The 13,862-nt window shown below is 54.4% G+C and overlaps 1 protein-coding gene across 2 annotated transcripts; it reads right to left on the bottom strand.

The window, feature by feature from the left end:
- Window positions 1–700: 700 nt before the first annotated feature.
- l(2)37Cd (general transcription factor IIIC subunit l(2)37Cd) lies at window positions 701–12,738 on the bottom strand. Of its 2 annotated transcripts, none has more exons than XM_037227525.1 (11): window positions 12,704–12,738; window positions 11,502–11,642; window positions 10,409–10,505; window positions 8,259–8,363; window positions 7,223–7,377; window positions 6,725–6,925; window positions 5,411–5,621; window positions 4,861–4,979; window positions 3,991–4,071; window positions 3,195–3,357; window positions 701–1,599 (listed from the first exon to the last, which is right to left on the bottom strand). In XM_037227525.1, exons 2-11 carry the CDS (start codon window positions 11,622–11,624, stop codon window positions 1,478–1,480), a joined length of 1,377 nt encoding a protein of 458 aa, XP_037083420.1. In that variant the 5' UTR covers window positions 11,625–11,642; window positions 12,704–12,738; the 3' UTR covers window positions 701–1,477. The 2 variants fall into 2 exon arrangements, with proteins under 2 accessions (XP_037083420.1, XP_037083418.1); XM_037227523.1 differs by lacking the exon at window positions 12,704–12,738 and adding an exon at window positions 12,068–12,122.
- Between the last annotated feature and the right edge of the window lie 1,124 nt (window positions 12,739–13,862).

Raw genomic sequence — 13,862 nt, 5'->3', positions numbered from 1 at the left:
CCCTTGTAATGAATGTGGCACGAAATGGCGGCTGGCAAGCGTTTGCCTCCCATGAGTGAAAACAGGGTGCCCCGAATCGAAGCCGGCGTGTCTCGGTCACGTATAAGCGTTCATGCTTTTACACCTTAAACAGTGATCTAACGGTACGGCTTCCAGCCCGAGGGAACGACCACGGAGACGCGGCTCGACCTCGGCTCGTACCCCACTCAGCCGGGGTTACTGAACCGACTGTCGTTTCTCTAGTGTGTATGGCATGGACTCAACAAGTCCCACACGCGTTATGTCGAGATTAACGCCGTGGAGGGCTGCGGCGCGGCAGCGAGACGGGCGGACCGAGGTTGTGCCCACTGACGCCGGGCTTCAGCTGACTGCCGACGCTGCTGGTCGAGGGGGGCCCACGCCCGTCACCCCGCACGCTCAGAGGCGCTGGGCCCGTGTCGGTGCCGCACAGGGCCCACCCGTCACTCTTCATGACCAGCACCCGCATGCCTGGCTTCGCCGGTCCAGGGAGCGAGTCCACGCGGGCGCGCGCAAGCTTGCCATCAGCGGGGTCGCAGAAGGCAGTAGCGGGAGGAAGACAGCTAGAAGCCAGGTCAATTACCGAGTAATTCATCCGCCGAGAGGAAGGAGCTGACGAGGAGCTCGGTGCCAGCCACGCCACATACCCCACGCATCTGTTCCGGTTCTCAGAACACATGGCCAGCGCAGACTCACATATATTGACAGGCATTGATGCGTGACTGCAGCGGACACGGTCCCACCGAACGTCACACGCTGTTCAGCTAACCGGCGGCAGATGTGGACGGCGGCCCACACAGGCGGCCTGCTGGACCACGCCAGGGCCGCGGATGGCGGCGCTCTCCGCGGTGACGTCACCAGTCCACGGTGACGTCACCTTGTACCGGCCTTCAATCCGCCCGGCGCGCAGCAGCCGGGGCAGAGAAACGGCAGCGGCGGGGAGACACGGCACAGTCCACCGGTCCGAGCTGACGCGGTCCACACGCCTTCGCTCGGCAACAACCCGCTGCTGGAATCGCTGGACACACGCATGAACCACAGCACCAACACTCATGAATGCGTATGTCGACAAACAAACTTTGCCCCACATGGGCCTGTGACCACAGCCATTTTCGGCCGGAGGTCAACTGCAGCATAAGCTCATCTGCTCGCGTGGGTAGCACGCAGCGGGACAAGGGAGGAAGACGTACAGCGTTGCGGTCCAGCTATTCGGCGACATGAACCAATGTAGACATGAGATCCTCAGGCAACGCTCGCCTCCACAACAATACTGTGTCGCGTAAGATTCCACACTGCAAATGGCAGTTTCGGTGCGCAGTACCGAACACGTACGCCAGGTGTCGCGTTTGGAGCGCTTTCTTTCGTGTAAAACGTTGTCCCATATCCACGGCCCATGGCGCAGCTTTCCACAGCAGAAGAAACGGCCGGTAGCGCCCTCTCACGTGACGTCACCGCGCGCTCAGGTGCCGTCGACGCCGGCGCCGTCGGCATCGCCGTCCTCGTCGCTGTCGTCGGTGTCGGGCTCCTCGGCGACGTCCGGGTCGTCGGCGTCGGAGAGGTCAGACAGGTCACCGGCCCCGCCTGCGGACGAGACGTCAAGGTCAGCAGGACGGCGGCGCCATCGTGGACAGCGCTCTGGACATACATATCGCGCAGAGTAGCCGGGTGCAAGATCGCATCGCAAATGATCGTAAGCAAAAGATTGCAAATAAAAACAAAGCATGGGACACATGCATAAATGTAGTAATCATGCAGCGGAAAGACTGTAAGAATAAAGGGCGTTAGTCGGTATGGGACTTTGGTTTTCCGTGTTATTTCGTTTCGTTGGTTTGGTTTCCTTCGGTTTCTTACGTACGTCCACACAGGAAGGTACCCCTGGTAACCGTCAACGGACAGCCAAACGCCGGTGCCTCCACCCCACCCCCACTCCCAGGGGCACGGAACTGAACGCATGACTGGCCGGAGAGCCGCATCGCTACTAAGAACAGCTGACATCCGCTTCGATGACATCCGTCTGATCCTGAATCTTTCGTGACATTCTGGGGATGCGCGTGGGTTTTTAAAGGTCCGTGCTGTCGAGAAGAAAGAAAACGCCGACGGGCACCGCATAGTGGACTTACCAAGCGGATGGGCATTGAATTGCCACAAACCCGGCACGGGGTAATTAATAACCCAATATTCACAACATGCTGCAAGCCGTTTTCAAAAAGACGATGACAAAAATACCTCCGACTTCAGCCTCACCTAGTCTTTTGAGAAGACTTGCAGCCGCACTAGCAGCGATACTTCTATACACCATAGTGTCACTAAATTGATCGCAGACGCTCTGTACACTGCACGATTGGCTACGGTTGTTCACACAAGACCACGACTCTGTGCAGCACGATCCTTATCCCTAGCGATTTTTACCCCCGCAGTCTTTATCCAATACGACGCTTGGCTCACGACTTTTTAGGCCCGAGCATTTTCCTGCGATCTCTTGCAATGCAACGCTTGTCCATAGCAACCAGTGTTTCTGACAAGATGTTAATCTGATAATGTCTATGATATGATGACATGATAATCTGATCTGTCCCGTAAAATGTAGAGCTTACGACTTGTTTCGTGCAACCCTTGATGATAAATTAAATCTGATATTTTCACATACGTCCTTTCACCCAGCAACCATGGCCAGGACAGGCTGCTTGCCGCGTGAAAAAGTTACAATACTAATCACGACTCTGATTCGTTTTCGAAAAGCCAGAACTGTTGAGCATCGGTCTCCACGTTGCGAAAGGGAGTCCAGAATGTGTGACGCCGCGATGGCACAGCCTCCGCGCGCGGTAGAAGAGCGCGGATGGTGCATCCAGCACCGTCAGAGACGTTGGCTTTGGAATGCCGATCTACGTAACATCTACGGTCACGAAAATAGGGTATGACTTCCCTGCACGCTTCCCTAGTGTCATTAAATCATCGGCCAGTACTCTTGTCCACTTTTAAATAAGTCTTTGCATGGATCACCAGCGACGCCGCGCAAACCGGCCGACCATTACGCCAGCGCACACATGCCCCATACTTCCTCCTCCCCACACCAGCTTAGCAAGACACCAAGGGGCGGGGCGGTACTCTGACAGGACAGCTGATGTCAACGACCGGACAACCTGCAGGCAGAGAACACGCGGACCGGCCGGGCGTACCATCGGCGGAGTTGCTGGCCACGAAGGCGTCCACGTGGGAGGTGATGATGGTGCGCACGTGCTCCTCCGTGCCCGATCGGATCCAGCCGAGTTCCGGCGAGTAGGTCGAGGTGGGAGCCTCCGCCAGAACATTGCTCACCTCGGGCACCTCGATGTCGCAGTACTGCAGAACACACCGGCCCATTACCACCCCACCACCGGCCAGTTACCCGCCTCGGCCATCCTGGCACCGCAGAACTGCCGAGCCAACAGCATGTTACCAGCCAGCTACCAAAAACGGACATGTATCGCATCACTGCAGAGTACAACATTACGCGGCAACATTCAGTACTTTGCGCCAGTGCTTTGGACACATCGGTTTGGCAGGAGCTTAAGCCTCCCGCTCAACAGTTTTCCCAGGAATGGGGCCCTATGGCTCCTTCTGTTACTTGATACGTGTCTTACGAACAATGGATGCCATGAGGGATACGCCAATATAACAGAGCAGCACATCCTGGGAATACCCGTGGCCGAACGGCATGGATTATAACATATGTTGATGATCCCAGACGCAGTTAGATGGCATACCATCGCGGAGAGTCATGCAGACCCATGTATGCGTCGCAAGGAAACGGCCCCATCCCCGTGGAGCACACACTGGGCCGATGCGATGCACATATTATCAGATACCGTCCACATGACGCCACGGCCCTGGACCTCCACCCGTCACGGCCGGGCTCCACCTCTGACCGTGCGCCTCACGCCGCGGGCCCTGATGAGCGGCCCGCCGCTCGGCGCCGCCCGCCGCCCTCCGCACCTGGTAGAAGATCTGGCGCGCCGTGGGCACCATGCCGGGACGGAAGGCGAAGTCCGTGTCGATGCGCGGCTCCTCCTTGGCCTGGAGCGGGGCAGCAGGGAGTGGAGAGTATCACCGCTCTCACCAGCACGGACACCTGGTTTCCATGGGGAGCCCCGGGGTGTCGGGTGCAGCAATAAGGCGACAGCAGCCGCACCATCCAGCTAGGGTAAGGTCGCCGATAACTCGGCCGGGTGGACCGGGCCAGCCACCTCGCACGCGCGCAGCCCCAGCACGACACACCGCTGCGGCCGGTCTGTGACGCCTCCGGTCGGCCACCCGCCCGGGACGGCCGGCGCACAAGCCGACGCGGCACGGCTCTCAGTGGCGCCTCTGGCGCGGTTAGTGAGCAGGAGACGCTTGACTTAGAAGCTATATCAGAAGCTTAGAGACAGTTGGTTAGAGCGCCTGCCTTCCGATCCACCCACCCATGGCGGGATGGGTTCGAGTCGCTTTAGGCGCTCGCTATTTGCCCTTGACAGGTATGGCCTTCGGCCGGTGGCAGCAGTCGCGCTAAAGGTCAGTTGACGTCAGAGGGCAGGACGGACCGCGTCGAACATTGCGGCACGTTAAGCTTTCGCCACCAAATTCTGCCGTTGACGTAGGATTGCGCGATCGGTGGTAGGGGTCAGGGCTCACAAAGCAAGCACTGCTCAGCGTGAGCTATGATCCCAGAAATCCACCCATTCGGAGTTCGGATGAAATCTTTAAAAAATATCGCAGAGTCGGCATTGAAGCACATAACCATGATGTCTGTTGAGCGCTATCCATGTGCTGCAGACTGAGGGAGTTAACCAGTAGTCTCATACGGCTTGGATGCGTCTTACGTACCTTCTCGACGTCCTCTAAGTTCTTCGCGTTGATGGAGGACATCTTGTGTTTGGAAGCGTTCACAGAGCGGTAGGGCACGACGCTGAGGGCTCGCTTTAGCGCCATCTTGTTTTTCAACACTGGAGGGAGGAACGCAGTCTCTCACATTTTCAGACCATGCCATGTCATGCCTGATCCATACAGCGATAACAATCAGTAGCTGACATCGCTGTTCGCAAAAGCGTACGCACTGGCCTTGCACCTATTGCAGGATATTTTTCATGGTCAACGCTGACAAGACAGGAAGGACAAACAACACTGAAAAGACGCACCACCATCGCAAATAAGAACTCAACCCAAGCTGAACAGCCATGATCCCATAATCCCGACTCACTCAGCGCTAGAGTGGCTTCGTATCCCGGTCATGGAGCTGCCGATCCACTTCGGGCCCTGGCTCCCGAACCCGGCCCCCGGCCCCAGCCCCAGCCCCAGCCCCAGCCCCAGCCCCAGCCCCAGCCCCGGCCCCGGCCCCGGCCACTCCCGAGCCGTATCGTCCTGGGCCACCACTGACCGGCGCTGCGCGTGCGGTAGTCGATGATCTGGTACTTCCAGGCGTGCGGGTCGGTGCGTGGGTCATAACCCAGCCGCACCCACATGTTACGCCACGGGCCCGTATTGAAGTAGTAGGCGGCCAGCGGCAGCAGGTACTTGAGCCGGTCCTTGGTGCCGCCCATGCGGAAGTAGATGAGCGCGCGCGACATCACCGGTCGCTCCTCGAACAGCTGACGGCAGAGGGAGGGGTCAGGTGGTGCGCATGTGACATGGGGAGGACCTGGCGGCGAGACGGACCCTGTCGCGCCCTAAGGGGCGGAACACACACTGGCAATTCGTGGGAGTGGGTTCAGGCGAAGATGGCAAACATTGCCGTACAGAGGTGAAGACGGCTGCAAGGTGCCTGGACGTGGAGAACACCCGTGCGCAGGATTAGGTGCCGAAACGTCACAATCCGAGATGTATGCTGGAGTCGTGGGCGGGACCGACAACACTGAGACTGTTATGAAACGAGACTTTAGGCACTTCAAGAAACAGTTAACCAATCAATATTCTTGTGTTAAACCCAACCACCGCAGATACACCACTATCTGGGAGTCAAAGCCAACCACCGCAGCTATCCCATACCTGGGTATCATCCCCAGCCACTGCAGCTATCCCATACCTGGGGGTCAGGGCCACCTTCCGCAGTTATTCCATACTTGTATATCAGGCCCACCCACCGCAGCTGTCCCCTACCCTGCGGGTCCAAAGCCAATCCACTTTGTATATCAGGCCCACCCACCGCAGCTGTCCCATACCTGAGGGTCAAAGCCAACCACCGCAGCTATCCCATACCCGGATATCAGGCCCATCCACTGCAGCCATCCCATACATGGGGGTCAGGCCCACCCACTGTACCTATCCCATACCTGGGGTCAGGCCCACCCACCGCAGCTGTCCCATACCTGGGGTCAAATCCATCCACCACAGCTGTTCCATACCTGGACATCAGGCCCACCCACCGCAGCTATCCCATACATGGGGGGCCAGGCCCACCCACAGTAACTATCACCATTCGCATTTACGATCGCCACAGTGACAGCTCGTGGACGCCACACACTGACAGGACAGACAGCTGGCCACGCAGTATATGTAGTGTCTTCACACTGTCCTAATGGTTCGTGTCGCACCAGCCCCATGGAGCCTCCCTAGCCACAGCTGCTCGGTGCTGAGCTCGTCCAGCCGACACCTCACCCGTAGCTCCTGCCCCAGCCTGGCCTAGTACCGCTCGCCCATCCTCCCCGAGGCTACCAGCCGACGTTCCCTCCGCCGCCGGCGGCTGCTCACCGACCTGCTTCAGCTGGCTGAGGTCGCCGAGCAGGCCGCGGATGCGCACGCGCTCCTCGAACGTGCGCCGGTCGACCAGCGGCTGTTGCGGCATGTTCGGCTGCAGGTGCGAGACGGCCTGGGCGCCGTAGCGGCGGCGCCGGCGTCCCTCCGGCAGCGGCCCGTTCATCAGGCGGTTGGTGGGAGGCCGGCGGTAGCAGTAGTTCTGCGGGGGCGGGGCAGCCGTCAGCGGCCGGGCCGGCAGCAAAGGAGCTCCAGGATAGGTCACACTCACAACGCTGATGACGAACATGGCTCTACTTCACAGCTGGGTTTTGGGCACTGAGAAGCTACGAAAGGAACCGCCAACTAGCTGACGCCAGAGCAACCGCTGCCAAAGGAATCTCCAACTAGCTGACGCCACCGCACCTGGCCGCGTCGCTTTGCGCTCAACATGACACGCCATGGCTTGCTGCCGGTGCGAGCGCGACGGCCGCAGCGGCCGCGCCTCTCCGGGTCCCACCTGCGGCGTATCCACCCTGGAGAACGCCACCGGCGGCACGAACAGTGGGGCTTGCCGGTTCGGGTACTCCGTGTCCAGGCAGGAGGTCGGCACCACCTGGTCGTATATCGACTTGCCAGTCTCGTCCATCGGCAGGAACTGGAAGTCGCACATGTCTGGGGGAGGCATGGCGATGAGCTCCTCGTCTGGACCGGACTGCAGTTGCACCGTTTCGCTCTGATGTCAGACATGGTTGGCCATTTTGTGGAAACGTCTCTGGATGCCGGCTGAATAATGTCGCACATCAAGGGTTAATCCTAGCGACAAACTTCAAGTGATTTCCTACATTTTGTATTGAGTGCACCTTAGCTGAATACAATTACACATTACTCTTTCTCCCACTTTCGCGCTAAGCCCAAACCACTAATGACACATTTTTCCGTGATGTGATAGTCGTGCCTTTGCCTTATCACAGCAGTTTCCCAGCCGCTGCAGCTTCAGTGGTATTCTGCATGAACGTATGTCTTGAACTTTCATAGCGCCACATTGAAGCTTTCGCCTCCTGAGTTGCGTGCCTTTTTGCCGTCTTCCTGCATGTCCTGGAAGCCCTCCCAGTTTCGCCTTTTTGCTGCCTGACCCGAGAGTGCACCGTAGTGCCGAATGCCATCACCCCCCCCCCCCCAACCAGCCCGATGACTCCCCCCAACCAGCCCGATGACTCCCCCCCCCCAACCAGCCCGATGACTCCCCCCAACCAGCCCGATGACTCCCCAACCAGCCCGATGACTCCCCCCCAACCAGCCCGATGACTCGCTGGCAGCTTCGCTAAGTACGTGGCACAACGGCACTACATCCTGCCTGAGGCGTCCAAGATTTCCCAGTCATCCGCTCATGGTTCGAAACAGATCAATCGACTAAAGTCTCGTAGAACAGCAGTGGACAACCCACACTTGCGATGTCAAATATGTATGGGTGCTAAAAAAAAAACTCTGAAAACACATCTTGCGGTTTCAACTGCAGAGGAGTTCAGGTGCTCAGGTTTTAAAAGTTCACTTACTGGTAAACCTGAAAGTGCTTCCAAGAACACCAAGCAGTTCTGTGCTGAAGACTGGAGGTTCTGTTGAGTTCTTCTTTCTACGGCATTTCACTCGAAGCAGAAGACCTGGAACACAGCATTCCTGCATCGGCCCACGTGGAAAATAAGCCAAACGCTTACCGAGCGGAAACAAAACATGTGTTTCAGAAATGCATCACTCTACAAGCAAGGGCACGCGAGACATGAAGAAACTACCCGAACATCCCTTCGCCATCAGCTTTGTGAAGTGAGAACCATATGAGCGTTCCATCGTCTCTTTAGGGATGTAACGCAAACGCGGCTTGCCGACTGATCCACCCTTCGAGGAATCCCTGCCGCCATGCTTTCAACACAATCGGCGAGATAACAGTGTGCGTTCTTTCGACTTCTTTTACAAGCTGAGCGATACTTTTGCATACTGATTTACTAGCTGCTGTGATTTAAAGGCCACATATTTCAAATCCGACCTGGGTCGGGGCTGTTGCCAGTTAAGCCGTGCTTTGTCAGAACCAGCCGAGTGAAAATGGCGTCGCATTCTTTTCAAACTTTCAAACTACAGTATGAGCCACTTACGTAACTTTTGGGGGATTCACCGGCAGTTTTCCGATGGCAAGATGACTGACCACACTAGATAAAACGCACTTTCTGATCTGTACTTGACTGTTAGCACGGCTGTCATTTCCAGATTACTCGGTATTCACAAGATATTACTTGAAGACACTGTGGATGGCGCAGCATGAGAGGCGGAACGCAGACCAAAGCAACTGCTTTCATTGTTTCTTGGTGGACTTATCTTGTTTTATATATGCTCTGAAATTGCGGAGCAAGCTGCCTCCAACAACCATGCGTTTTATTCCGACGTTGCGGGGCACTGATGTAAACTTGAGCTTCTTGTTGACCAAACTTTGTCATGCCTCATGAACAAAAATTCCAGCGGTGCCCGTATTCGGACGCTCTCAACCTAAGGTCATTATTCCCCCTCTCCAATGGAAATACGGGGTTTTCAGGAAGGAATTACAATTCGGCCAAACCGTGTCAAGAGAGAAATCAACCGAAGGTAATTATTCCCCTCCCCAGTGAAACTACCGGGTTTTCAGGAGGGAATTGCAATTCGGCCACATCATGTCAATAAATTACGACTGAACTAAATCATGTCTAAGTCGTCGTCGTCATTGGAGCTTTACAACGCATCCAGATGCCGAGGCTATATAGCGTTGCCTGCCTCTCATGTCAAGAAAGATAGCCATTCAGGCAGCAGCAACAGGCGGGCGATGACTCAAGGGTGATGTGACATGCCTCGCCAGGCACCCTATGCAATCAACCGAAAATGTCTACTACGGTAACCATTTTGGGGAGGGGAGTGTTTCCCGTGGCACAGTTGTCAGGCACATGTAACATACTGAGAGGTTAATACCGCACCTGTCCGAATTGGTCAAATTAGTAAACAGCTTCCGCTATCTCGGTAGCTAGCATAGACTGCGCGTGTTAAGATCACGCAATTTTTTGGGAAGTCATAACAGTTCTAACAACCTATTTGCATGATTTAGTACCATCTTTCCATTCCGGACACGTGCGGTACTAAAAACTGAAGTTCTGAGGCGTATCTAACCTGACAAGGGCACACGCAGCTCACACTCCTCCTCAGAGCAGATGCTCACACTCCTCCACAGAGCAGCCACTGCCACTCCTCCACAGAGCGGCCACTCCCACTCCTCCAGAGCAGCTCCTCACACTCCTCCAAAGAGCAGCTGCTCACATTCCTCCACACATCAGCTGCTCACACTCCTCCGCAGAAATCGCTCCCCCTCCACCGCAGAACGGCCGCACACATTCAACAGATCAGACACTCACACTTCTCCACAGGACAGTCACTCACACCCTTCCAGAAAAGTCACCCACACTCCTCAACAGAACAGCCACTTATACTTCTCCACAGTGCAGTCCTTCACACTCCACAGATAAGCTGCACACGCCTCAACAGATCAGCTGCTCACTCCTCCACAGAGCACCTGCTGACACTCCTCCACAGAGCACCTGCTGACACTCCTCCACAGAGCGGCCGCTGACGCTCCTCCACAGAGCAGCCTCTCTAGCTGCTGAGAGCCCACCGGCGGGGGTCGGCCGCACCGCACCTTGCGTGTCCTTGGGCTCGGTGCAGGTCGGCTTGCAGAACACGTCGTCGGGCCGGAAGCGCAGCTCCATGCGCCGGTTGCCCGGATCTGCGATCACCTGCCGCCGAGACGAGCGACGCGAGTCGACATCGAGCACGGATATGTCCAACGCGCGCATGTGATACACATGGACGGGGGAGGGAGGGCGGGGTCGGTTACCCTGGGACAGGGGGGGGGGGGGTCAGCTACCCTGACTATTTCACTTGATAGATAGGTTGCACACAGAAATGGATATGAGCGGCAGAGACATTGTATACTGTCTTTTCCACCCAATAGCTTTCGCCAGTCTAGCCGCGACCCTCGTGAGGCGAATGGCCTTTCTATGCCTATCTGCCATGCGGAGAACTGCCACACATTTCTCCTATGAAGGCGCCAGCACGATGTTAGATTCACCGGGCATTGGGTGCTTTCCGGTCGATTCCTGGCACAGTTACGATTATGACGGTGTTGGGCTGATTGGGTGATAACTAGAGGGGGCATGGACCTACAGATCTACACAGCTTAATCCATCTCATGTTGTGGTGTGCCCCAGTTGGCGAGATCTGATGTTAACCCTGACCAATGCTCAAAAACAGTCAAATCAGTTGTTTGAGTATGGGTGCACATGCACAACCATCTGAATTGAGTTATATTTATATATAAACAACTGAAAGTTCTTTTCAGTCAAATTAATCCCCCCTAACTGCATTCCCCCTTCCAAAGCTATGACCTGGGTTTTGACACATGTTTCAGCCTTGGCTATTGGTGAATTAAGTGCTTCCAAAGTTGAACTGAAAGCCCACATGTGCACATGAAAAAGATGGTTGAATGCTATCCCATATTACAACCCTGCTGACTTAACCACATGCCCAATTTGATTTGGACACTTAGCACTGGCACCAAGACCTGGATATATTTTTGCATCACAACTCTGTATACAAATAGCGAAATACTCCAAAAATTAGAATGTTCTGTTCTTACTTAGCCACATATTAACATAACTGCCAATTCAGTGTGTGTCGGCATGTACATCTCAAGTGACACCAGTGCCTTGCAGTAAAATTTACCATGTTACCTTGTTAATATTGTCCATGCCACCAAGGCATTTCACAGCTTTTTCCTCATCTTCAACAAGAGCTGGGAACTCAATGCAGATGATCTGGGGTGTTTCTTGTGGATCTAGTATTTTCTGTGCCATTACTCTTCTTTGCAGAGCCTGAAAATAGTGACACCAGCATCATAACCATTTTGGCAACAAAATTACCTTAATATCTCAGGATGAAGATCATGGAAGGAAACACCAAGCCAGCACATGAACATGACCATGTGCATGTCTCACATAGCAAACAGTCACACAAATGCAATTTTAGCACTTGCCTAAACACCAGTACAAAACAGACAAACAACAATTGTCTCTATGAAATATATCTCCAGAGAAAGATGAGTACCCATATAGGAGTGGCTAAGCATACGCCGGGAAATACCAGCATTCCCAGCATAGGCTTCGCACTTCCTGAGTCACTACATATAGTATGCAACCTATACAATGTCGATATCAGGACATGCACTAGACAAATAGGAACCCCTGTACCACGTTGAACAATCCACACGCGTAATATGATGACAATAAATAGCGCTCACCGTCCCACACGCACACACACACACAACCGCACCAACACAGTTTCCTCATCTCCCCTCGACCAACAGTACTGTGCGGTTGTCAGCTGATCATACGGGGCAGTGAAGGTCGGAAACACTTGCCAGCTGACTGCACAACGCCATCACAACATGAAAACATGCCCCAACCCTGCTTATTGTTCTCTCCTGGTGCAGCCCTAGTTTCTCCAATGAAACATATCAAAGTAACATGTACCTCTGTACATCGCCTTTTTCACTGGCAGCATTCCGTCACATGTGCGACTCCCACATAGCGGAGTTTATGACGTCACAAAATCATCTGCCGGATGTATTTGAGATCTTCACTACCTTACTATAATCAGCTGGCAACCGTGCCGTATGTTTCTGCCATGGTAACGTTCGTGCGTCAGTGGGTGGGAAATAGGTGGTCGGCGGGAGATATTAAAACCGACACTCCTTTGTTATTATGTGACGCAGAGTGTCACATTTAGATGTCAGAGGCTCCGATGTTTGTCTGTTGCATGTACGGATGCCAGTATTGTATGCTTCGCGCTGTAGATACAGCCGTTTTAAAACATGTCAAGTGCGAGACGTGCGTTGAGAATACCGTAATATCATAGCACCGGCGTCATTACCTACCTAACTAACGCTTCCGTGTACTGTGTATGTGTTTCCTGGCACACACACACACACACACACACACACACACACACACACACACACACACACACACACACACACACACACACACACACACACACACACACACACACACACACCACACACACACCACACACACACACGCGGTTTGTAAGGGATTTTTATGTGTATTGGGAGAGACTAAACGGCCGACCAAACCTGTTGACAACCGCATGCTCCGAGCCTTTGGCACCCATGGACAGCAAACGCTATATATTAAACCCACGTGATTTGAAACCGCTTGGTCGATAATCTGCCCTTCCCAGAGTATGGTGGCCTTGGTACAGGTCAGATCACCAAGAACACCCAAAATTACAAAAATTGGCTCCACACAACCCTATGCTCCGAGCTTGAGGACCGATCGGCACTCAACCTTTACCAATCCGTGCGCCATTGTTGATAACCCTTTTTCCGGATAACACTTTCCAGGAGATGGTGACCTTCGGTCAAATCAAAGATCCAAGAAACTGCTGAAACCACCAGTTTATCCAGTCATGGTTTGGTGATCTTTGACTTAACCCAAGATCACCATGTTCTGTGGAGAAAATGTGATTGACTGGGTCGCATCGAATGGTTAAGGCTTGTGCCGGTAGGCTCGGAGCATGGCGTTGTCTGTAAACTCATTTCTGATGGCCTCGGCCGTTTTTTGGTAACTTTTGACCTAACGCAAGGCCAAGTCACCATGTTCTGGGAGGGACAGGCTATCGACCATGGCGTATCAATTTGTAAAGGATTTGTGCCGACCGGCTCTAAAGGCTCGGAATATGGGGTTGTCTGCAGCCAATTTTGGTGGTTATGCGCGTTTTTGGTGACCTTTGACATAACTCAAGGACACCTTGATCTGGAAAGGATGGGATATCGACTATGGTGCATCGATTGGTGAAGGCTTCGTGCTGATCGGTCCCAAAGGCTCGGAGCGTGGGTTGCCTGCAACCCTTCTTTAAAGTTGTTTCATATATTTGGCGATCTTTGACCTGACCCAAGGCCGTTTTATTCTGGTGAGGGTAAGTTTTCAACCAATTGGCATTGGATGGTGAACATTTGGTGTCGATCAATGCGATAGGCTCGGAGCATCGGGTTGTCGACGGGTTTGGTCGGC

Source organism: Pollicipes pollicipes, unplaced genomic scaffold (genome assembly GCF_011947565.3).
Source record: "Pollicipes pollicipes isolate AB1234 unplaced genomic scaffold, Ppol_2.1 Scaffold_5724;HRSCAF=6776_pilon_pilon_pilon, whole genome shotgun sequence".
Taxonomy (NCBI): Eukaryota; Metazoa; Arthropoda; class Thecostraca; order Pollicipedomorpha; family Pollicipedidae; genus Pollicipes; species Pollicipes pollicipes.
This window is presented reverse-complemented; position numbering and strand designations above follow the sequence as displayed.